The sequence below is a fragment of the Saccostrea cucullata genome, unplaced genomic scaffold, assembly GCF_032062105.1.
Source record: "Saccostrea cucullata isolate Sc308-1 unplaced genomic scaffold, CSIRO_AGI_Scuc_v1 ctg6131, whole genome shotgun sequence".
Classification (NCBI taxonomy): domain Eukaryota; kingdom Metazoa; phylum Mollusca; class Bivalvia; order Ostreida; family Ostreidae; genus Saccostrea; species Saccostrea cuccullata.
This window is the reverse complement of record NW_026928832.1, coordinates 1-27,214: the sequence shown is the minus strand read 5'-3', so window position 1 is coordinate 27,214 and position 27,214 is coordinate 1. Positions and strand designations below refer to the sequence as shown.

Here is a 27,214-nt window from a genome sequence, read left to right as displayed (position 1 = left end):
AAGAAAAATAATTGAATATAATAACAGATTACTTATTTTAATTTTCAAATAAAAATCAGTAAACGACACATGTATGGTAGGCCGACAATGTACATAATATGTACGTATACCTGACTTGTTCAGAGAAAACAGGGTGATAAAAGGTTAGTATTATACTATTTAGTTTTCTCACACTTTTCTTATATATTTCTAAATCATTTAATACACTCTGACAGTGTGTTCAGGTCTTTTTTCATACATACAAACATACAGTTAAGCCAGGTAAAAGAAATAAAGTCGGGTTCGGATTGTTTAACAGGATGTTTTGCGCACTGACCTACATCCGGGGAATTGATCCTACGCGCGAAATGGAGTGATGTAAACACACCACAAGTTTAGGGTAAGTTTTCTATTTTACAAACAGTGTCGTGCATTTTTTAAGTTAAATTTCTGTAGAGAGGCCTTCTTTTAATGGTTTAGTATAAAGACTAAGGTGTGTTACTTAATAATGTCCATACCCGGTCCGAAAATTTGAATGCTTGCAATGACGAAAACTCGCGAGAGTTCACCGTGGTAAAATCCCCAATTTGCATTTCATTTTTGGGACAGGTTCTAGATGGCGTGACCTTGAATGCTTTGCAGCCTTAAAATATTATTCATTTAATAAAAAATGTATTTGGCAGTTTGCAAGAAAAGTCATTATTGATTGGTTTGAAATTATCAATAATTAGATGTGAAATGTTAGGATGAATCATACTCTTCGATCTGTGACGTCACGTTTTGTTTGTGTGACCCAGATTTCTATTTTCATGCCTACAAACGGGGTCGCGAACTTTTTATTTAGATCCTAATTAATACGGAAAAAATTGCCATAATAAAATAAAATGAAATTAGTAGAATCTCGTGGACGGCACATGATTTTTCAGTGTTGTCATTCTAGTTTGTGTTTCAGCAAGACAAGATTCTATAGGCCTGGTGGATTTTTCTCCAACAGAAATAAATGAGGCTTTCAATTCTAACGTTAATTAAAAAAGCCAAAATTAAGTTAAAAAATGTTAATAACATGGGGCTAATATAGAAATATTATGTCCATGAAACCATTCTTTTCACACCATTTTTTTTTCTCAACTAGCCTAAAGGGCATGCTGCTCATTCACTCAGTGTAAAACGCAGAGATCTCGACATTATTGTTGTATTTACAAGTAATGAATTTATTAGACTTTTCAGATTTATTAAACTGACATTAAATTAACCTGAATTTTTTATCCACCTTCCCAAACCTGTAAACCTGGCATTCGCAATACACCAGTAACATGTACACAGCAATGACAAAGATATGTTTGTTTTGTTTAGCAAAATTAAAGTACATTTTATAAAAGCAGGAAAATAAATTAAGATGTAATACTTCCTGGTATGTTGCTATGTGCTATATATTATGGTTGTTTTTACTTACAGAGTTCTTGAAATCTTTTTTTCGCTGTCAGTCATTTGGACCGACTGCCGTGTGAAGTTTGTCAGTCCAGACAGATTTCTATCAGTCCAAAAAAAAATTCAATAAAAACATGAAAATTGTATTTAAATTTTATTATCAATAAACATGGCGTCTATAAACACTGCACACGTCTTACCCTAGCGCCGTCAACAAACTTGTTTTAACAGTTTACCAATCATAGTCAGGGATCGAAATTAACTTTTTTAACCACAGGCTAATTTTAGCCTGTACATATAAAATCTACAGGCTAAAATGAAGATCAACAAGCTAAAATTAAAAAAGGATTAAATGTCTTTTTCATGCTCATTTAAATCAATTATAATACAGGTCCTTCTTTAATAGGTCAGTACAGAATTAAGAACATCAATGTTATTACTTTAAAAAAAAAGGTAATCTGGCCTTAAAAAAAAAATAAAATTATTTCCTGTAATTCCTGTAACATTCCAAAAAAGAAAATCAATATGATCAATGGATGGTAGGTTGGGATTTTTTGCTACTGAATAAAGGGGTCAAACATCCCGGACATAATTAACCAGGTGTGATATTTACAGCGGGTACCTAACATGGCTGTCTAGATGCAGAAAACGATCTTCAAAAAGTTATGGGAGAAATTATTTGGTGTAAAAATAATGATTACTCTTTTTATCTAAGGTAAATTTTGACAAGGTTGACACATTTTATATGTCAAATAAAACTACAATGAAACTTTTTGTATAAATTGCATCAGCTGATTGGGAAATGGTGAGAGAATCAACCGAGGTTTACCGAATGCATTGTGACTCTTTTCAAATTTCATAAAAGCAAGACGAATTACCAGAAAAATATGGATACAAGACTACTTGGGTCAAAAATCACCACTCGCTAAAAATTTCGAGTGTCTTCAATTTTTACTCGCTGATTTAAAAATCAACTCACATTTTGCGAGTATTTCTCGCTAATTTCGAACCCTGATAGTTACTGTAATAGTTTGGCGCAAGTTAGAATAACCTGTGTCTCGGAACAAGTCATCACAACAGTTATACTCGCAATGTAGCAAATAATTACAGAATTGCTCCGAAACAAATTTGAAGTATTCAAAAGGATTTTTACTGGAAATAACTTCAAAATTAGTTACAACAAACATTTTTTAGGTCGTGTATGCCTTTAAACCTAAATCATGATCCAAATAAAGATGATAATTCAACTAATATTCTTTACGTTTTTTCTCGCTTTAAATTTACACGCCACGTTTGCATTCGGAACTCTGGAATCCTTAAGTAAATGTACTGAGTTCGAGTTATTGCCCATGTTTATTTTGTGACATAGTGAATATACGGAACAAATTCTATTATTAAACCGGGTCCCTGGGACATTTATCATTTTAACGATAGAATATTGTCTCTAAATTTGCACTTATATTAATCGAGAAGCCATTACAACATGCAGAAAAAGAGTTTGAAAGATTACGATCGGTCAATTATAGGGAATTCGCACGAAATTTAGTCAAATTTTTCGCAAGTTCTTAGGTCAACACCGTCCGGTCATTTGGACTGACAAAGAATGGAAAGTAATCGGTCCTTGGTTGTTTTTATCGGTTTTGCCGACAGGACCGAAAGATTTCAAGAACTCTGTACTTAAGTTATGAATTAGCATGAATAGTTTGAAAAAATAGCTCTCTATAAAAAAAATGTTAAACAGGACTTACTTGTCTACTTGATAGTTTTACTAAGACTATATGTATAATAATGAGTGAAATATTAAACTTAAATATAATACAGTCAAACTCCTTATACATTGAAATTTAAGGAACTATGAGATTTAATTCAAATTAACTGGATTTCATCAATTCCATGTACCTCAAGTTATAACCAATTTCATTCTAAATGAGTATGTTTTACAAAGAAACTGTAGCAATCCAGATTCCTTTAAAAATAACGAATTTTCCGAATCAAGAGAGTTCATTGTAAGTGAGTTCAAGCCTATATGGGTTGATTCACAATTATGCGTAAATACACATTTATATTCCTAGATAATGGCCCATAAACTGACCAATCAGATTCCAGAGTAGGACCTCACCTCTATAGTCTTATCTTTACGACAACATGTGGTCTGTTCCAGTAATAGTACTCTATGTACACCGCATACATAGATAATAAACAAATCTAATAATACGTAATATCGTGCCTGTTAACTGTCGGGAATATAATAACAAGATTTATTCATGGATTGTAAGTATTTTCCAAATTTACAGTAAATACCAGTGAAGAGTTATCAAATATGATATGCATTTTTTAAAGCAATATGAGCTGCATGTTTGACATCGGAAAATTTTGTTGCAAATTTTTTATTAACTATTTCAATGATCATGATGATAGAAATATAAAACATTTATAAACTTCTGTTGTTCATATTTGTGATGGAAAGTTTCTTATAAGCTTTGATTGAAGCAAAATTGAATTATTGTGGTCCTGTACAATAATGATTTCTTATATAACACTGTATATTCGGTCGTACGGAAATATTTCTTCTGAAACATTTTAAAAATTTTATTTTGGGCTAATTGATTATAAGGGTTTAAATTACATACAAATTAATCATAATCATGATAATAGCATATTTTACCTGCAAAATAAAATTTTCAAACAGCTCATATTGCTTTATAATTTTTTTTTTTTTACAGAGTAAATCTGAGTTAAAGATCCCTATTCTTTTACATGAAAATATTTTTGAAAAATATTTTCATGTAAGAGAATATGGATCTTAATTTTGGGAGTAATTTGAAAAGGAAGGGGTGGGGAGGGGGACTGTAAAAGAAAGTCAACATGACCAAGATATTTGCTATAGCTGCTTCTACATTTTTCAACCAAGTTTTTCTTCAAATTAGGCTTATTTCGAAATGTGTTCCCCTTCCTCTTTAAGAACAAGCATGTAGCATCATTTTTGAAAATGGGGAGTCAAAGAAGAAAACTCAACTTACCTGGAAAAAACTGGAATTTTTTTAAAAAATGCCCAGACTTGAAATCCGTAAATCCCAAAAGAAAATTTAACATGCATGTGAATCAATAAAACAAAGCTTTATTTGTAAATACAAATTTATACTAGTAGTAGTACTAGTAGGATGATTGTTTTAATGTTTTTTTATTCTTGGACCAGGTATGCCTTTGGAGTGTAGTGGTAAGGACAACATGCAGCTACGCCGTAAGTTGGGCGGTGGTGTGGCATCGGCTACCACGAGAATAAGGAAACGGCGCAAGGAAACGGACGCTGCACCACCAAAAGGAAAGAAAGCAATGAAGGCTGGATCCACCTCCCAAGTCAAGGTACTTTTAATAAAGAAAAGTAAGATCCACCTCTCCAGGCTAGTTTCTTTCAAAAAGAACAAATTTCATTTGCTAAATCATAAAGCTCTATCTTTAGCATGATCAAAGAAACACATCTGACACATTGTATAAAAAATTTAGAAGGACAGAGAACTTTAAGATGTCATTCAAGATAACAAAGTTGAAATTTTGAAAGTAATTGTAGCTAGGACAACTGTCTCAGGGCTCGACATTAACTTTTTTTCCTACTTATCCATTCGGACAAGTGACCAAGATATTTACTCGTCCGAACTTCAACTTCACTTGTCCAAAAATTTTTCAATGAATATCTTGAAAACAATTACGGACGGTAAATTTAAAAATTAAACGTGCTTGATTTATTAGTGTTGTTATTGATAAATAAGACAAACACTTATAAAACAAAATTTTATCTAAATTTCCTGTCCTGACAACAAAATAAATGTTTGCAAATGAATCTGTAATATGAAAAAAATATATTCCAAACCCGTAAACATTGTAAGATCCACACCATGAAATAGTATGGCTGCAATTTGTGAACATTGATCCCGATCAAGTGTGAACTTACATAGCAATTGATATAGGGATCAAAATTTGGGTTTATATACTGCTTCCGTTTTTATTCGATAAACTTAATTCAATAGATGTTTTATTAGTATTATTGTTATTTGGAGACTTCTTTACATAAAAAATCACTTGTCCAATCGGACAAAAGCCCAGCAGTATTCACTTGTCCGTATTTTTTTTTCATTGGTACCGGACAAGCATTAATGTCGAGCCCTGTGTCTCAAATTTGATGACAAAGTGCATGCTTATTATTTGACATAACAGATTGTGATTCTAAATTTCAATTTGATAAACTGTATAGAGCCACACAATTAAGCTTCCTCTTTGGTTCTTTATTTTTAGGAGATGCAGCAAACACCACCTAGGAGACAGAGGAAAGGTGGAATATCGATACCTATCACCATCGACCACCAAGAACCATCATCATGTTCATCAGCAAACTTCATAACTTCCGTCCCTGAAGTCAGCAAAGCAGGTATGATCCACCACACAAATTCTCCTCTAGATCACATCTTGACAAATTCAATTCAAATACCTGTTACTTACTGCTAAAAGAAAATGAATGAAATTATTACTTCTTATTAAGGCTCCTATATAGTATTACATGTAAGTTTAATTAGTGAGGAAATGGAATTGTTTAAAGGAATATTGTAGCAGCTTTTCTGACAGCATGTGCAATGCATGCTTACTTTGTTAGTAGTTTTAAGTTTGTTGTTTTTTTTTCAGCACACAAGAAACCCTTGAAAATCTTAAAAGAAAATCCAGAAACTGGCTCTCCTCCCAGAATTCCAATGCTGGGAACCATTTTTTCTCCTGTCTATCATCAGTTGTATGAAGAAGGTAGGGGCAATAGAAAATTTTCTTTTTTCTCCAAAAGTAAAGTAAAAATATCTAAAGGATAAGTAGATTGAAGTTCACTGGTTTTTGCGTTAAAAGAATTTGAAATTTGATATTTCAGTGATTTATAGGGAAGTTAAGGGTAAATAAGATCTTTTCAACAGTAAAACTTCATATGACTTTATGAGGGACAAATATTTCCAAAGAGCTTTTGCCTTTTTTTGATTTGAAATTCCCAAATTGAAAGGGTATTGGACCCTGCAGGGTTCGACGTTAACGTTAGTCAGTTAGTCTCAGACTAATACATTTTCATTCAGACTAATAAAAATTGTAGCTAACTAGTCCAACGGACTAATAAAGTTTTCTGGGGAAAAAAAAAAGAATTTACTGATGCTCAAATTTTCGACAATTTTCAAATGAAAACCTGGTATTTATTTCTAGCTTTCTAGCTTCTTGGCGGGAAGTTAAGTAATTCTGAGTCAATTTGGCGCTTAATTTTAGGACTCACTGGTATGAAATTAAACATTTTAGCGATCATGATTTGGTATAACACATAAAGAAAGATGTAGGATGTTTAGATGATGTAATTATGTATAGAGAAAAACGAATGAGATCGGGAATACGATTGTAGTTCCTTATTGTGCAATTTAAACAAATTCTTGGTATAAACATTTCATGTACATGCTTTGTTTATTTCAAAAAAGTATAAAAATTACATTGCAACATTAGTTCTATTTATTTATTTATATTTTTGACAGACTTATAAAATTGACTGCGGACTAGTAAAAGTAAAATAGCACTAGTCCGGCTGTACCAAAGCCTAAAAATGTTAGTGTCGAACCCTACCCTGTACCAAAAAGCATCAATTAATTAAGCCATGGAGATAAATCAACCAACCTCATAGTACTTTGAAAATTTATCATCATTAGGTTAAATGTGCTTTATGGAGGTATTGCATTGCATTGTTCTATGATTAAGCATGTTTAGTTGAAAGAATGTATATATTCAGTTGTACATGTACTAAATATTTATATCCCACTGTGCTTTGTTTTCAGAATATGAAGAGAGGGAGGGACTGGAAACCATTGCGAAGTCCCTGGATTTTGGGAGCATGACAGTATACCAGGAAGGGGAGGAGTCAGATGGAGCCTCATCAAGTAAGGGTCAAAGGTTAATGGTTAAATAAAACCCCCACCCACCCACCTCCTCGAAAAATGGTAGTGATTTTTTTTATACTAAGGGTATATATTTTCCAGTAAATATTTTTGAACTACATTTATGTAATAGTATTTTTCCCCCTCCAAGCAAAAGAAAAAATGTTTGACCTTATAAATTTTCATACCATGACACGTTTTCCTTCTACTTGACAAAAATGGATTGTTTATCATGTAAACCTGTTACTGCCCATCAAACTAAATATATATGAACATGACAATTGCAACTTTTTTCTCTATCCCCAGCCAAAGAAAACCAAGAGCCCTTTGATGTGCCCCTGGACATTTGCACCAATGAGAAGATGGACATAGAGGACAATAATAACCTTGTGTGTGGGAAGACCGAGACCATCGAGTGCGAGGCTTTAGATGACGGCGAGTATCAGGAGGAAGTGATGGCGGACGACTTTGATGCTGAGCCCTTTGATCCGTAGGTCCTTCATGCTGTTGAAAATGAATGAAGATGATAATGTAAAAGCTAATAATCTTTATGGGATCAGTTTTAAGGACCATCTCTACTGATGAAAATCCTTTGGGGACTTAAGGCCATACAAACTATAATTTTTTTCCTCCTCTACAGGCCATAGAGAAATTATATATTCAAATGTTGTCTGTATTGTGTTAACCTATCATAAATTATTGGAGAGTCAATCACTCTTAACTTGAAATCACTGCTGATTGTTGTACATCTAAATAATTTTTCTCCTTGTAGATTCCTCTTCATCAGAAGTTTACCCCCATTGACAGACGAGCTCAGAATGAGACACCCAGCCCTCCCCCTGAAGACTCGCAGCTCTCCTGAGTTCTCACTTGTCCTTGACCTGGTTAGCACACCTAGTAACCTGATATGGCAAACAGTACTAGCAATACTTTGATTTAATATTCAAATATTTTGCATAATCAAACATGTACATTTATACTGTATAGCAAAGATTATGGAAGATACAAGTAGTGCATAGCAAGTTTTAGCACTAGATTAATCTGCTGTAATAGGGCATACTTTGTTGAAATGATTTTTTCTACTTTCACTTTACTTACTTTCTGTTTTGCTCTAGGATGAGACCTTGGTTCACTGCAGTCTGACGGAACTAGAGGGTGCAGCATTTACTTTTCCTGTTTTGTTTGAAGAGGTCACATACCAGGTATGGTATTATATTTTTTATGTGTACTTAAAAAAGCGGGCTTCATATTTTAGCAGCTTTGGCGTCTATAACGATGCACACATTTGTGAATACTGCTAATTCAAGCAAACCCCAGCAACTCAATACTAAGTGATGGAGCTAAATTTTGAAATTATATACACATACAGTATTTGTACACTGTACAGTAGTATTGCAAATCAATTTATTTTGCAGAGTAAAATTTTTGTGGTTATTTGAGGAAAAATATTGGTTCACGAGGTTTTGATTTGGTAGTTGAAAAATTATGGAGTTTTAAATGATTGCAATTCCTGTACCAAAACTTCCCTTAGTATAGTCTCTTCCTACCTGAAAACAAGGAAAATTAAAAGGGAAATAAGTGATTTCAATGTCCTAATTATGTACATATGTAAACAAGGGGAATAAAGAAAAAATAGCAATCCCTGACACATGGTGAAGTTTACTTTGTAATCAATTCTAGGTGTTTGTAAGAACGAGGCCCCACTTTAGGGAGTTTCTGGAGAAGGTCTCGGGAATGTTTGAAGTCATTCTGTTCACAGCCTCCAAGAAAGTCTACGCAGATAAACTGGTGAATCTACTGGATCCCCAGAAACAGCTGATCAAGTAAGTCGTCTTTAGAATAGTAATATAAAGCAAAGAATTAAACAGCTGATCAAGTGAGTCATCCATAAACTGGCTTTATATAAAGGCATAGAATTACAGCTGATCAAGTGAGTCGTCTATAGAATAGTAATATAAAGCAAAGAATTAATTAGCTGGTCAAGTGAGTCGTTTATAAACCGGTCTTATAAAGCATAGTATTAAACAGCTGATCAAGTGAGTCGTCAATAAACTGGCTTTATATAAAGGCATAGAATTACAGCTGATCAAGTGAGTCTTCTATAGAATTAGTAATATAAAGCAAAGAATTAATTAGCTGATCAAGTTAGTGGTCAGTTAACTGGCGTTTTAAGGCACAGAATTAAACAGCTGATCATGATAAAGTTAGTAGTCAGTAGAAAGGCCATATAAGGCTTAGAAAACCACAGAATATTTATGGGTTTTGTCCAAAAGAGAATACAGCGTGAATGTCAATAGAAAAATCAATTAGAAGTTTATAACAAGTTCTTTTGTATTATTAGGTCACCTGAGTAAACTCAGGTGACCTATTGCTATCACTTTTCGTCCGTCGTCGTTCGTCGTTCGTCGTGCGTCGTGCGTTAACATTTGAACATTTTCAGCTTCTTCTCTGAAACCACTGAACCAATTTCAACCAAATTTGCCATATAGCATCTATGGGTGAAGGGGAACAAAAATTGTGAATTTCATGGGCCCTGCCCCCCTGGGGCCTGGGGGGTGGGGCAAAAACCACTAAAATTAGTGCAATCTTTAAAAATCTTCTTCTTTACTCCTGGACATCAAGCAGTCAAACTGTTTGCATGATTGTAATCAGCATTGAGTCCTCTACCAAAATTGTGAAATTCATGGCCCCGGGGTCAGGGGTTCTGGTGTTAGGGTGGGGCTCAATAAGTATATAGTGAAATTTCATGAATTCTTTGAAAATCTTCTTCTCTGCTCCTGGGTATTAAATAAACTAACTAAGTGCATAGTTATGATGAGCAAGAGTGCCTCTACCTAAATTGTGAATTTTATGGCCCCAGGGTCAGGGGTTCTGGTGTTAGGGTGGGGCTCTATAGATTATATAGTGAAAATACATAAATTCTTTGAAAATCTTCTTCTCTGCTCCTGGGTATTAAATAAACTAACTAAGCGCATAATTATGATGAGCAAGAGTGCCTCTACTAAAATTGTGAATTTTATGGCCCCAGGGTCAGGGGTTCTGGTGTTAGGGTGGGGCTCTATAGATTATATAGTGAAATTTCATGAATTCTTTGAAAATCTTCTTTTCTGCACCTGCGTATTAAATTAACTAACTAAGTGCATAGTTATGATGAGCAAGAGTGCCTCTACCAAAATTGTGAATTTTATGGCCCCAGGGTCAGGGGTTCTGGTGTAAGGGGGGGAGGGGGCTCTATAGATTACATAGTGAAAATACTTGAATTCTTTGAAAATCTTCTTCTCTGCTCCTGGGTAATAAATAAACTAAATAAGTGCATAGTTATGATGAGCAAGAGTGTCTCTACCAAAATTGTGAATTCTATGGCCCCAGAGTCAGGGGTTCTGGTGAAAGGGGGGGGGGGGCTCTATAGCTTATATAGTGAAAATACATGAATTCTTTGAAAATCTTCTTCTCTGCTCCTGGGTATTTAATAAACTAAATAAGTGCATAGTTATGATGAGCAAGAGTGCCTCTACCAAAATTGTTAATTTTATGGCCCCAGGGTTAGGGGTTCTGGTGTAAGGGGGGGGCTCTATAGATTATATAGTGAAAATACTTGAATTCTTTGAAAATCTTCTTCTCTGCTCCTGGGTATTGAATTAACTAACTAAGTGCTTTGTTATGATGAGCAAGACTGCTTCTACCAAAATTGTGAATTCGATGGCCCCAGGGTCAGGGGTTCTGGTGTAGGGGGGGGGGGGGCTCTTTAGATTCTATAGTGAAAATACATGAATTCTTTGAAAATCTTCTTCTCTGCTTCTGGGTATTAAATAAACTAAATAAGTGCATAGTTATGATGAGCAAGAGTGCCTCTTCCAAAATTGTGAATTTTAGGCCCCAGGGTCAGGGATTCTAGTGATAGGGTGGGGCTTTATCGATTATACAATGAAAATACACTAAATCTTTGAAAGTTTTCTTCTCTGCTCCTTGGTATTAAGCAGATGAACTACCTATGTAGTTATGATGAGTAAGAGTCCTAATCTTCCAGAATTGTGAGTTTCAAGGCCCCAGGGTCAGGGGTACCATAAAGGAGGGGGGGCTGTACTTATATACTGAAACTGGATGAATTGTTTGAAATCTGCTCCTTGGTATTTATCAAATATTTTTGAAAAGCAAGGGTGCCTTTTCAAAAATTGTGCAATGTGTGGATCTAGGCCTAAGGGTCAGGGGTTCATGTGTGATTGGGGCATTACTGATCATGCTGAATATTACTGATTACTTGAAATGCATTTTTTGTTCCCCTACCCTGCCTATGGGTATTAAGTAAACAAACTAAGCAACTGCTAAGTGTATTGTTATGATGATCAATGGTGCTTATTTCAAAATTGTGAATGCCATAGCATCTGGATTAAAACATGAATCAAATTCAATCACTGGAAAGTTGTTGCATAATGCTCAGGTGACCTATAAGGCCCATGGGCCTCTTGTACTTCAGTAAGTTACTTGTAATGTGGGTCTTCTGTCATTGAATGATTCTTCAATGGTTTAATTATGATGGACATTTTTTTGTCTAACAGGCATCGGTTATTCCGTGAACATTGTGTGTGTGTCAATGGAAACTACATCAAAGATTTATCCATTCTGGGTCGTGACCTTTCAAAAACCATCATCGTGGACAATTCACCGCAAGCATTTGGTTACCAGGTCAGTTTTCAGTTTTATCTTGTCTTGAAGGTAATGACATAGAGAGAAATCTATTACATGTCATTTTCATACCTATACTGCTGGGGTTTTGAACCCAAAAAGTGGTTTTTTATTAATCTGTGTTTTAATGAGGCTCTGGAGCCATAAAATATGGAGGAGCTCACCTTTTACCTTGGTCTCACTTTTACAAAAGGATTATAAAGTGGAAAATTATAACATAGATCAGTTAATATACTTTATGTTCAGTTTCAAGGCCACAGAGCCTTATACAGTAATGATTATATCAAGAGAGATAACTCTTACAGAATTGTCTACTCTTGAAAAGATTATTGTTTTAATGTATTTATGTATTGTAGCTGGCCAATGGAATTCCTATTGAGAGTTGGTTTGTGGACAAAGATGACAGAGAGTTACTCAACCTTGTACCATTTCTACAAAGTCTAGTGCACAAGGTAGGAAGTTGGGAAAAAGCTATAAATATAATGATTTTGGAGTGTTAAACCCTGTTCAGTCTCTAACTGCTAACATGCACTTGAAATATCATTACCCCGTATTTTTGCATAAGTTGTTTAGCACCCCTTCTGTGTATACCTATTTATATAGTAGTCAACAATGACTAAATCTGAAAATGTAAATAATAAAATGACATCTGAAATGCAATCTTGGTCGTGACAATTCACATTTCAAAAAGACTGTCATTTTCCCCCACTAGTTTTGTATAAGGAAAAATTTTAAATTCAGATGAGGGCTTTTCAAGAATGACAGCATTTACCCAGAATCCTCTATTTTTCAGAACGAGGATGTGCGTCCCCATATCAAGGACAGGTTCCGACTCCACGAATTATTACCACCATTACCTGGGATAGACAGTTCAGAAGGTGAAAGTTCAGATGGTGAAAGGTCAGAAACAGACCAATACATGCTGGATACAACTTAAGTGATACTCATTATCTGAGGTCAAAAAGTTCAGAAAGTTGAAAGTTCACAGATGTTAAAAGTTCAAAAAGGACCAATAGAACCTGGAAATTACATCGTGTTTGAACTTGACAAGAAAAAAAACTGTTTGATGGGTTGTTCTTTGATTTTTGTTTATATTACGTAAGTTTTGATGTTAATCAATTTAAACATGTCAAATATTTTTTTTAAAATGGAGGCAGAATATTTATATATGTATTTTCATAGGGCAGAACTTTAGCAATATTTTAGGTTTAATCATTTTAGTTCATGTAGTTATGACCGGTAACATTTCAGAATTCCCCTCCCCCCTTTTTGTGACATGGACAGATTTTTAAAAAGATTGGATTGAAATCTTTTCTTTAGGCTTGTTGTTATATTGTGTGATATACACAAGAAAACTGAAAATGTTTTTAAACTCGAAACAGTATTTATTCTTCGATGAAATTTTTATTGGTGAATGAAATAATTAAAATATTTTGTGAATACAATGTTTTTTTGTTTTTTTTTTTTTTTGTAAAGTACAAATATGTGTATGAATATTGTCGTTGTAGATATTGTTAAAAGTATGAAGTTTATACTTTTCATTGGCAGTAACTTGAATGTTTCATTTTTCATGTTCTTTCTTTCTTTTTTCTTTTGTTTTAACTGAAACATGAAATTATTATTATTATTTGAAGCTGTATTATGAATATTTTTTTTTTGTACGTAGTTATTGTACAGTCATCCATTTCTTCTTATCTGTTTTTATCATGACCTACATGTATATTTCCATATGCTTGCTTGTTCTCTACAACTAGTTTTCTTTGCTCTATTATTCAAGTCAAGAGTATTTTTTACAAATTGCACATAACACACTTACATAAAATGTACAGTATTGGTCATGGTCTAAGATAATGAAAAAGATAAAAATGAAAAAAAAAATGTTGGATATTGTCAAGTTCCTGAATCAGAAAATAGTATTAGTGTTTTTTGTGGAAAAAAAATTCTTTTATGAAAATGTATTTTGAGGGGAGCATGAACATTATAAATAACTATTGTATTTTAACAGTGCAAATTTTTGATGATACATGTAAACAAATGTGTTATTTTAATGTGTTATTTAAAACCAAACCAAACATTTTTTTTCACCAACCATCAGTTTATTTATTGAAATGATTTTTAAAATGTGTGTATATTATTTTTATTCTTTATATCTAGGGTAGTATTTTGTTTTATTTAATGGTGAGGCAGCGACTAATTTTTTTTCAATATTGTATCACAGATGTTGCATTTTTTGAAATTTGGAAAAAAAAATATTTTTCTATCCTTGATGTTGCAAAAAAAAAAAAACAAAAACAAAAGGCAGGCAATTTTTTTAAATCAACTACTTGCAGACACATTTTGTGAAAGATCTCAGAAAACCATTTATTTTATTTGTAACCAATTTCTTGTCGAACTATTTTAATTTTTTTAAGTATGGAGTTCACATTTTTGCCATATAAACTCCTAGCTGGATTAGTGTACTCTACATAGCCTTATTTTCTTCAGCTTTATTTTCGCCCTTTCGTGGTCTTAAATAGAGAGCAGACTTGCAAACAATTTTGCTGTATCTTAAATTTGCCCTGACACGATTCTGGTTTAGAATTTATATGTATATCTTTGAGTTGTAAATCCTCACAACTAAGGGAAGGGCATGGATGAAAATTTCCCTGTATATTGGATATATTATATGCAAGGAGAGAGAAAGGGGTGTGATCAGCATTTAATTTCTCACTGCCACTCTTCTGTCATAGGAGGTACATTTCTTATATTAAGGGAATGCAACGTTAATTGGCTTAAAAAAATTAGAAAATGAAAACTAAAGATCTTTTTTCATAACTTAACCACCCTGTTAACAGTGATTTCTTTTGTTTTATACATTTTTTGAGGAGAATTTAATTAATGCCCCATTTTTTGATTAAAAGATAACTTGAAAAATGTAAACATATAAGGAAAATGCTTACATTTGACTAGATTGTTTTCATCTCATCTTAACCCATGTACAGAAGCAATATATTTGATGACTTTTAGTTTTTTTCCTTGAGTTTTTATTTTTAGTTAAATGTTTATATATATAAAAGCAATGTATAAGCTGAATTTAATGTGTAAATAATTTTAGCACGTTGAATTTTTAGGACGCCTATTTTATTCTATCTCCATTTATATTATTTGTGATTATTCTTTTTAGACAATTAAACCTGGCTTTTAATTACAATATTTGACTTGTTTTATTAGCTTTGAGTAACCTTATCATTATTCATGATTTTATTTTGGAACTTTTTGGAAACTTTCATATAACTAAAGAAATACTGACAGAGGTGTTCGGAATACGTGTGTATCAGTTCATCAGGCTTAGGCACCTTCTGCAGGAATTCAGGAAAATTGTTTGATTTAGTACAAATCTCTGTTAACCTTGGACTTTGATTAAGGCGGGGAATTCTGGACGTTACATAACTAGCGTCTTGAAATTTACTCAGCTTCATTCACTGTTGAAATATACATGGGATAGAAATTCAGGCGAATGTCAACGAGTGTAGCAAATATCCGAAAACAGTGTCTTGTAATCTCGTTAGACGAAAGAGGTGGGGCTTAAAAGTCGTTTCAACCTTGTCAGCAATAATTTAAAGTTCCGTATGTTATTAATTTCTAAACCAATGAGAATTTATTCACCATTTGAGAGACGTTAATTACGTAGCGCCCAGAATGCCACGCCCTACTGAAAGTCTAAGGATGACAGAGATTGTACTACAATATGCGCCGAAGCTTTGTTTTGATTGATTTGATTACATGCATTGACGTAACTTACGAAATAATTGGTCATTTTACATCGTAGTTCAATTCAAAACGGTCTGGTACACTTCATGCATAATGGTAAAGCTTTAATTGTTACTACTCCTATCAATCAAAAGTGCGCGTTTATTCAATTAAAAAAAAAAATACTCATTTAGACTCTAAATTTTCAAAATTCATAATCCAGAAAATGGTATATGCAGTGAAGAAAAGTTTCTAAATATGATGATGATAAAGTTTGCTTAAAATACAGAGAAGATAAAATCTAAAAGAAATTGATTTTTATTACAAGGCAGATTTATAGACAGATAATATATGCTAGAAGGGATCGAGTTTTTTAAGGACAAACGATACGTTCCTAAACAATATATTATTTTTTCCAAGATTTATAGAATGAATTCTTGCTCCTTTAACGTGTCTCCTCACAAAAAAATTGACGCACCTTAGTGCAAGATGCGAAAGGATGCTGTTTCCTACATAACCCTTTTGGAAATAACTTAAATATTCAATATGAAATTTTTTTCTGCTATTTGATTATTTTAAGACAAATAGTTCTAAACAAGTTTAGAAATCAACAGGTAATTATAATTATAAATATTTTGTATACATGTACATATATAACAACAAATTTACAACTTCGATTTCTGATCAACGAGGAACGTAATCATCTGACCCTAACTTTCTAAAGTTCTAACCTCCCTTTTATCTGTCCTCATCCTAAATAGGGGGGTGATTTTATGAACTTGAATTTAGTTTTAAGGACTATCAAAAACTGCCTTTTCCTTAGTCATTCAAATAAAGGATTTGACCTTTATTTTATTCACTTTTCACACGTGCATAAAGATGCAACGCACGTGAGATGATTTCTTTTATGTAAAAATGCTAATTAATTGAAATGGACGACAAATGTACCTGTTAATTCCAGATCAAGTTTTTTTTTCCCCTTAATGCGCAGACATGAATGTGTAGAATATTGAAGAATTATTTTATTTGTCTGATTTGTTAGTTTTTTTCTTCCTTAAGTGCATCAACACTGAAATAGACAATTAATGAGGGCCCTAGGGATTTTCTCTGACACCTGCCTGTGCCCCATTAGGACAGGTATATATATTAAATCAAAGGGAATCTGAGTGTTAGTGGCATTTTTCATATAGGAGATATGAACATCATCGGGGTGCTCTTCGGAATTACTCTGGGTTTTTCGTCAGTTTATGGACAAGTGACAAGCCGAGGTTTTTGTCCTAGAATTCCAACCGTGCGTCCATTCGATGTTGGACTTGTGAGTAAAAATTTTGAATTCATTTGCTTCCTCCCAAATTGTTAATTAATGCTAAACATTTCCGTTAATAAAATTTGTTAAGTCACGATTCTTCTACACCCGTGTGAGTAAAACTTTGATTTGAATTTATTTTTTTCTTCCCAAATTGTTAATTAATGCTAAAAATTTTAACTAATAATAGCATTTAGTCGATTTATACACTCACGTGTGAGAAAAACTTTGATTTGAATTCACTTCCTTCCTCCCCAATCGTTAATTAATGCTAAACATCTAAATTAATAAAACACGTTTAATTTTTCTCTTAAACCCACATACTCATGTACTTTGATCATCTAATAAAAGTGATTAATTTACATGTTTGTCACTTCAGTCTCTTGATAAATATTATATTAATATTTTGTGTTTATTTAATTTGGAAAGCAGCAAATATGTTCGACGTAAAAAAAAGACATTCCACACGTTTGGTGGAAAACTACAATAAATGAAAACGGAAAATCTTTTTTTCTTTAATCTAAATAAACTTAAATCTCAATTTCCTTTTCTTTAAATTTCAATCAAAAATTAACCACATTCGTGTTTTCTGTGTAGAAAATATCAGTCTTTACCATAATTGATTTTGACAACTACCACCCACTCCAACTCCCGTTTCATTTTTAAAACACATGTACCTTTAACTTTAAGCATATTCAATGAATATTAAAAAAACTTGCCTTCTGAAGTTGTACATTATTCAGTCGCGCAATTAATGCTACTTACATGATTGTACTAGTACAACCTTAGGGCAGAAAGACAGCGTGCCATTAGTAATATCTGTTATTTACAAATAGTGTAACTTACAAGCTTTTTTGTTCTTTTAATTGTTAATTAATTTCAATAAAATGCTTTCTTAAGTACAATGTATTACGGGAATTAATGCCACAGCCGATGCAGGAAAAATGCATATGTATTTTTTTCTGCAATAGCCGAGACATTAACTCCGAAACTAACAAAGAAGAAAAAAATTACTGTTTTTAGATGTATTTATATCTGTATGAAACAGAGAAAATTCAAAGTAAGATTAAAGGTTTAAAATATTGTATTATAGACGTTAATGTCATCGTTTCATTTTTATGCATAACTGTTGGAACAGCCATTGTTCACGAAATCTATGCAGATGGTAGCACTGGCTTGCTTAGAGTTGTTTATGCACTGATTAACGGCAATGGCCTTCATAAGAATTTAAGAAACTAATATTCAGTGGATGTTAATATATTTGATACAATCAGGCAGCAAGCTTCTTTCACACCCATTGCTTGGGCATCTTTTGAATCGGATTATAATCTGACTGTTATGCAAAATATAGTAAATGACCACGTTTAAGTAGAAAGAAATTGAATAATCTTGAAAAGTTCTGCATTTTGTACATATGTGAAGGAAACTTATTGTATGCATCGTATTGTACAACAATTAATGATAATTAAGGGTTGACCCGACACATAAATGAAACTACAGCCTGAAGGATACAGTACATATATTATTCAGTTGATCTTCCAAATCTCAAAAATTCGAATACCACTTGTAATGCGAATTGAGTTCTAAGAGGGATGAACAATCTCAGTTAGGCCTATCTTTTAATTTAAGGAATCACAGTCTAGTTAGTAGAGCATATGCCAGAGCATCAACGATAGTTGGAAATGTGGGATAATTTGAAAACGGACGAAGCATAAATTATATATACCACGCTTCCAACTATCGTTGATGTCCCTGGCATACTTTACTAACTAGACAGTGATTATTTATATTTCCATTTCATTGTGAATTAAAATTGTAAATTTAGATTTTTAAAATGTAGAACAGTCATGTCAATATCAATAGTGCCCCGACCACTGATGTCAAACACAAAAACGGGCGCACGAGATTTGCATGAATATTAGCTATACATTTACATTCCGGTAGAATGATCAAGTTTCTAAATTAACTCTAGAAATTTTCAAAAAGTTATAACAGAGAAATATAAAGAAATGGAAATATAAAGATATACATCAACAATGCGCCGATGTTCAAATATTTTCATTTCTATTTGTTTTCTCTATGATAATCCCTGCAAAGTTAGATGAAGTGATTTCATGATAATTGCACCGGAATGTAAATTTCGCCAAGCGAAAGGTCAGGAACTAAGGAGGCCTAAAAATGCATGTAAATCTCATGCAGTTGTCTTTGTGTTTAACGTCAATGGGCAGGGACTATCGAAATTTACACTGGGGGCCTCGTGTAATTTAAAGGTATTAGACAACCTTTCTAAATCTGAATTTACAATTTTATTTCACACTGAAATGGAAATATAATAAACTACTGTCTAGTTTGTTAGGGATGCATAACGGTCTTCCGGTTAATCTTCAATAAAAGCATTCGTAATTCAGAACTGCATTGTGTCTTAGTAAAAACCATAACTTTATTTCAGTATTTAGGCATTTGGTACGAATTCGAAAGGTTCCCATTAGCGGCCCAAGCTGGAGTCACGTGTTCACAAGCAAGTTACACGCGAAACAATGACGGAACAATCCGGGTCGTCAACACAGGAGTGCAAGAAAGGTAAAGATGGAATAGAGAGTGATAATATATGTTCTTTTGTATGTTTGAGGCCACTTTTTCCCCCTTGATAAGGAAATTTAAATATCTTTTTTTAAAAAAAACATTTCTTATATTATTCTTATAATTAATTGTTAAATTGAAAATTTTCAGAACTTCTGTGTTCTGTTGATTTAAGGAATCCCTGTCTAGTTTGTTGGTTATGCCAGGGTATCCATGAAAGATGGAAATGTTAGATAAATTATCCCACGTTTCCAACTGTCATTGATGTCTCTGGCATACCCATCAAAATAGACAGTGATTTCTTATATTCACTTTTAATTGTAATTATTGATTTTAAAGCTTTGTCTTTAAGATTCGAAATAAAATCCCTTATGTTAATTTCAATAGTCCTCGTCCAGTGACATCAGAAACAAATTAAGACAGCTGCACGAGATTTGTAAACATGGCTGCGTATAAGGCCTCTTTTCCTCCTGACCTTTCACTTTGCGAAATTTACATTCAGATTGAATTATCAAGAAATCAACTCACTTTACTTTCAGAGAGTTATCACATAGAAAACAAATAGAAATATAAATTTACTAGTTTTTGATTGGAAATTAGATATATGTAACAGAACATTTAGATAAATAAGGAAATTAATTCTCAATTGTTATTGCAAGCATATCATTTCAAGTTCCATTACCCCTGGGGATATTAAACATACATATATACCTCATTGTTTCTAACAAAGCCTCTCTGCACTTTAAGGTTTGTCAGAATACATTAATTAACTCAGTTCCTTGACATTCAATGTTCCAGGCGACGCTGGACACAATTAATTACATTGCTGAATGGTGTCACTTATTAAATCAACAGGAAGCCCTCCTTAACCTTTCTGTTGTTCTAAAAAGGACATAAGCAAAACGGTTGTCTTTTTATATTAAGTATCCTCCACGGCCAGTTTTAAAACCCCAACTAAACCCCTGTGGCCCTGTCCACCGTTAATGCATGCATGATGCAATTTTCATTGTAATAACCGACAAGTTCTTAATGATAGATTAATTTATTGAAATATTGACGCGATTCAACGGATTTTAAAAAAAAAATGCTTTTAGATATCCCTTCAATAAGTTTCCTAATTTCAAAGTCGTGAAAAATTGTCACGATCGAATCATTGCGTATTAAAACAAAACTAGATTAAAAATATGGAGCATTTTAAGCGATTGTAAAGTTATTATCATGCCGTCGTGTCCTGTGAACACCATATTATTTTATGTTCTTTTTAATTTTAGAAATGGTGAACCTGTTCGTGTAGAAGGTACCGCCAGAGCTGTGAATCCACAAGATCCAGCGAGACTTTCCGTCACCTTTTCTCCTTGTAAGTACATCTTTTTTAAAAAATATATCATTGACCATAAAATACTCTCCATATAACTAGATTCAGATATTGATTAAATAGATTCAGGCAGGAAAAGCTAGTGGACGTGATTAGTTTTATAATTACAGTATTTGCCCTCATTAATTATGAGCACAATTTTCTTCATCCAACGCTTATTCACCATTTGCAGAATAGACCTTTTTCACCATTAGTTCTCATTTACCATTAGCATATTTGTCTTTGTTCACCATTAGCGCAATAGACCTTTTTCACAATTCAATTTAAACATTTAGATATTTTTTCACTACAAGAACAATTGTCCCTGTTCAACATTAACATAATTGTCCTTGCTCATCTTTAGCACAATAGACCTTTTGCACCATTAGCATAATTCTCTTACCACGATTCTCCTTATTTACCATTACATGAAGCACACATTTTTCACCATTAGCAGAATTGTCCTTGTTCACAATTAGCACAAGAGACCTTTTTTCACCATCAGCATAATTCTCTTCGATTATCATTAGCAAAATTGTCCTTGTGCACCATTAGCACAATAGACCTTTTTCACCTTAAGCACAAATGTCCTTATTCATCATATGCACGATAGACCTTTTTAACCATTAGCACAATAGACCTTTTTCACCATTAGTTCTTATTCACCATTAGCAAAATAGACCTTGTTCACCATTAGCACAATATACCTTTTTCACTGATAGCACAATAGACTTTTCTCACCATCAGCAGAATAAACCTCTTTCTTCATTAGCACAATAGACATTTTTCATCATTAGCACAATAGATATTTTTTACCTTTAGCACAATTGACTTTCTTCACCAATAGCGCAATTGACCTCATTCACCATTAGCACGATAGACCTTTTCCAACAATAGTACAATTAACCTTTTTCAACATTAGCACAATTGTCCTTATTCACCATTAGCGCAACTGTCCTCATTCAGCTTTGCACAACTGTCTTTGTTCACCTTTAGCAAAAAAAAAATCACTATTAGCACAAGACCTTTAAGCACAAATAAATCTCTTTCACGATTACATGTGGTACGATAAACCCTCTCAGCACTAGCACAATTGTCCTAGGCACCATGGGTACATATTCGAAATGTAAGCAGAACTGAGTCCATTTACCATGACTCCTATTTTCCTCATTCATCATTACCACAAATATCGTTATATTCAAACAAAATCACAAATTTCCTTATTCACACATTTTTCTTGAAAAATTAGGTCAGAAAAATATTGAAATTAACAATTTATGTGGAATTCTTGACAATACTAAAGAAGAAGAAATCGATCTAGATTTTGTTGACAAAATTGTAGACGATACCTGTAACATTCTTATATCAAGTGCAAAGGAAACATTTGGGATAAAAAATAATCGAAGAAAATCAAAGATAGATTTTCACCAACCATGGTTTACAATAGAATGTTACCACGCACGACAAACATTTCGTAAGGCTAAAAAACGCTACCAGAGAAATAGATGTAAAGATCTCAAAGACGATATGTATAGTAAAGAAAAAATATATAAAAAATTGTTGAATATGTGTGTAAATAACCATAAAAATCAAACGAAAGAAAAATTGAAAAAACTAAAATCAAAAAACCCGAAAGAATATTGGAAAATAATAAACTCTGGCCAAAAAAATAGAAAAAATGTAAATGCATCTGCTGAGGAATTATATGAATTTTTTAAAGATTTAAATATGGAAAAAAATAATGAAATACCTGACTATGTTTTATCAAATGAGGATATAGATATTCTTTCTAATTTACAGTGTAATGAGTCTATAAATGAATCGATAACTTGTGATGAAATAATGCAAAGTATAAAAAGTCTTAAAAGAAACAAATCATGTGGAAGTGATGACATATACAATGAATATATTAAAAGTTCATGCAACATAATGGTGCCCCTCTATCAAAAAATATTCAATAAAATTCTTGACAGCGGTTGTTTCCCCTCCGATTGGTTGTGTGGTGAAATAATCCCTATCTATAAGAATAAAGGTGATGATACTGAACCCAAAAATTATCGCCCAATAACTCTAATTAGTTGTATTGGAAAGCTATTTACATCTATTTTAAATAATAGACTTAATAGATATTCAGAAGAATTCAAAATAATACAGGAAAACCAAGCTGGATTTCGTAAAAATTATGGTACAACTGATCACATATTTACTTTGCATACAATCATCGAAATATTCAAAAAGATAAAAAAAAGAATTTATTGTGCCTTTATTGATTTTGAAAAAGCTTTTGATTCTGTATGGAGAATAGGACTCTGGAATAAAATACTATTTGATTGTAATATAGATGGAAAATGTTTTAGAATAATCAAGAAAATGTATGAGGGTATCAAGGCAAAAATTAGAGTAAATGGTGTTCTTTCAGATACTTTCCCTTGTCAACTTGGTGTAAGACAGGGTGAAAATTTATCCCCTTTTTTGTTCTCGCTCTATTTAAATGATTTAGAATCATTCCTCACCATGAATGATATAACTGGTTTAGAGAAAATATCTGAAATGATTGAGACTGAACTTCATGTGTATATTAAGCTTTTCGCTCTGTTGTATGCTGATGACACTGTTTTATTTGCTGAAAACCCTGAGTCATTACAAAATATGTTGAATTGTTTTCATGAATATTGTATAAAATGGCGGTTAAAAGTGAATGTTGACAAAACAAAAATAATGATTTTTGGAAGAGGTCGAATAAAACAAGATTTATATTTTACATATGATGGTTTAAGTCTAGAGATTGTTGATAGTTATAAGTACTTAGGAATATATTTTTCAAAATCAGGTTCTTTTAATCAAAATATAAAAGAACAATACAATAAATCTGTAAAAGCTATGTATGGAGTGATATCAAAATGTAAACAACATAATCTTTCTATGGATTGTCAGATAGATTTGTTTGACAGAATTGTACAACCAGTTTTGTTATATGGATGTGAAATATGGGGATTTACAAAAAATACTTTAATCGAAAAACTTCACTTAAAATATTGTAAATATATACTAGGGTTGAACACTAAAACGCCAAACTACAAGGTGTATGGGGAACTTGGCAGATTCCCACTTATCATTAATATTAAGGTGAGAATGATTTCTTTTTGGGCAAAACTACATTTTTCTCAAACGATGGATAAATTTGCTACAAAAATGTATGTTCTAGCTTCAAGGCATAATTTGCCTTGGGTTAACTATGTTAAAACTATTTTAGATGATTGTGGATTATCTTATTTATGGACAACACAACAAATGTACAATGTAGCATGGTTAAAAAATGAAGTAAAAAGAATACTTGTTGACCAAAATATCCAAAACTGACAAAGTAATGTTGTTAACTCATCAAAGGGTGTAAATTATCGTATTTATAAAGAAATACTAGAACCAGAAAGATATCTCGTTAATCTACCTAGAAAATTTTCAATTTTGTTATGCAAATTTAGATGTAGCAACTTTAAACTCCCTATTGAAACTGGGAGATGGTTTGGTATTCCAAGAGAACAAAGAATTTGTACTTTATGTGATTTTCATAAGATTGGTGATGAATTCCATTACGTCTTTGAATGCACACAAAAAGAAATTAAAGAGGCTAGGTTAAAATATATTTCAAACTCTTTCACATGTAGACCTAATATAGAGAAATTTAAACAACTTTTTACAACAACAAATTGTTCAGCATTGAAAAAATTATGTAAATTTTTATTGATTGTCAAACAAATTATAGATGAAAATAATTGACATGAACTTGAACATGATACTTTGTACTGTTTATAATGCATGTATTATATTTTTTGTATTGTGTTTGTACATTTTCCTACCTCCTCTCTACAATGTATGTTTGTACATTTAAGAGAATAAATCATTGTCATTGTCATTGTCATTGTCATTCAACATAAGCACATTTATCTCCATTTACTTTTAACATAAATTACATGATTGGGCATAAGCACAAACGTCCCCATCTACCATAAGCACAATTATCCTTGTTAAAATATAATTCAATGACTTCATTTATAAATGGTTTACATATCAGCATCAGCACTGCACATTAGTATTTTTTGTTCTTAATCATGAAAACAGAGAAGATGTACACTTTTCTGATTATCAGCAAAAACTTATAATCCTTAGGCCAAATATTATTCATTACCGTTACTGTATGATTGCACATTTTCCCATTTAATTTATACCAAGAGCACAATTGAAATTCGCATTCTTGAGCATAATAGTAATGTTTCATTTTTTGAATTATTGTCCTCATTTACCTTATTAATAATTGCCAGCCTCTTTTAACATGATTAAAATATTCACGAAGGAGCTCCTTGACTCAGAATTGTTCAACTTATAAAATAAAGTTCTATAACTGCTCCGAATGAACTTAAATGCAGAAATAACAGAATATTCAAATAATCATTTCGTACATATGTGCAATTACAATTTTCAAAGAATCCCCCCTTAAATTTATGATACTTTATATATTGGATATCAATCATTTCAGTCCAGCCAGTTGACCCCAATGGAAACTATTGGGTCGTTAAAACCGACTATAACAACTTCGCCATTGTATACTCCTGTCGGCAGGAAGGGCGGAGTAAGTCCGGTAAGTATGATTGACAATGTCTTGTCAGGAGTTGTCGTACTTTTTACTTAGATAGTGCCAGCTCATATTACCAAATGCATTTTTCATTCGGTAAAACTTTTCAACTGACCTAACTGGTGGAAAACTACAGTTTAATAAATAATATTTTTGACAGAAAATGCCTACATTCTACTACGAGAGCCGAGGAACCCCAATGTTAGAACGCTGAGGTCCATCTACAATTTTCTCAGGAGCTATCGAATAAACCCGAGGAACTTCATCCGAACAGATTTCCGACAATGTTTACAACCATATCCTTATAGGAAGTAGTGCAAGAAAGACTCCCATGTAGTCGAAGCAGTTTTCCATGTTTTCTTTAGAACATTGAAGTAAATTATGTTCAAAACGAGGAAAAACTATCCAAGTAAATCAATTAATATATATCATTGCAAACTGAACAACATTGCAAACACAGATATTTTCCCTTACCTTTAAATTTGAATACTCAAAATATATGGGAGGGGGGGGATGTGAGCCCCATGATGATGAGTGTTTTACGTTTGTCATTTATGTTTCATTGTATACGTTATAATATGATTTTTTATGTGTTTCATGTTATTCTTTCATGTTTACTTCAATATTTAGAATTAATAAATTAGAATAAACAAAAATATCTTAAATGAAAATTGTTACATGTATATAAAAATATTATGATAACGAACATTCATCGAGATCACAATTTCAACAGGGCATTAAACAGACATACCTAAAAAAAATTCAGAGGTAGGATAAGTTGACTAGAAGAAGAAGGCGTTCACTTTTGACAAGTCACATCTTAAATCAGCATTAATCAAGAAGACGGATTACTCAACATTCGCATAAAAAACAAAGGCCAAACCGTTGGTTTTAAAAAAAAGTCAGACAAAACACTAGCCATTGATAATACATTTTGTTAACAGGGTCATTATGTCGACCATAGAAGTTTCGAAATGCTGACTGTCAACGAGTTTATAAACAATTCTGTAATATCGACTTACCTGTCAGTAGCCTGTCTCATTTTTATATAGATTGTTATCACAATATGCTTTTTAATACTGAGTAATTATTAGGCGTTTCCCAATGAACAGATAATTGGAGAAGACCTCTACATACAAGAAATTAAAATGACGATGGAAAAGCTGCATGACATCAAATTGTTTCCTTTGCCATTCAGTTCTTAATTGACTCTTATGTACATAAAAAACATATAAATATGAAAAAAAGTTGTAGACTCTGGTGTGTCTTTTATTTACCTTTTTAAAAGGGTAACACATAGTCTTACACATCAGTTTAATACTTGTATTTTTTACTCGAAGAATATGTCAGTGTTAAACAAACAACACCACTTTATGATTAACTTGATGACCTCATTTTTTCTATCGCCACTAACTCTCAGTTATCTGGAATTTATGTCTCCAAGTTAATAAGAAAGTGTATGCTCTTAATATGACAAAATTCTAAATGACACAAGCCATTGACATGCAAACAGGTTGATGAAAGAAGAATATCAACATTTTCGTTTAATGTCAGCACTTTGCAAGTTCTGTGGCCGAAATAACGCC

The 27,214-nt window shown here is 32.6% G+C and overlaps 2 protein-coding genes across 2 annotated transcripts; both read left to right on the top strand.

The window, feature by feature from the left end:
- Window positions 1-305: 305 nt before the first annotated feature.
- LOC134278864 (CTD small phosphatase-like protein 3) lies at window positions 306-13,170 on the top strand. Its single transcript, XM_062761167.1, has 12 exons — window positions 306-379; window positions 4,604-4,770; window positions 5,698-5,830; window positions 6,082-6,195; window positions 7,248-7,349; window positions 7,653-7,836; window positions 8,119-8,230; window positions 8,462-8,548; window positions 9,027-9,169; window positions 11,903-12,029; window positions 12,386-12,481; window positions 12,823-13,170. The coding sequence occupies exons 2-12, from the start codon at window positions 4,606-4,608 to the stop codon at window positions 12,964-12,966; spliced, it is 1,407 nt and encodes a 468-aa protein (XP_062617151.1). The 5' UTR covers window positions 306-379; window positions 4,604-4,605; the 3' UTR covers window positions 12,967-13,170.
- A 3,660-nt stretch (window positions 13,171-16,830) lies between these two features.
- LOC134278863 (apolipoprotein D-like) lies at window positions 16,831-26,252 on the top strand. Its single transcript, XM_062761166.1, has 5 exons — window positions 16,831-17,073; window positions 19,514-19,644; window positions 20,916-21,001; window positions 25,533-25,634; window positions 25,789-26,252. The coding sequence occupies exons 1-5, from the start codon at window positions 16,954-16,956 to the stop codon at window positions 25,941-25,943; spliced, it is 594 nt and encodes a 197-aa protein (XP_062617150.1). The 5' UTR covers window positions 16,831-16,953; the 3' UTR covers window positions 25,944-26,252.
- The last annotated feature ends 962 nt before the right edge of the window (window positions 26,253-27,214 follow it).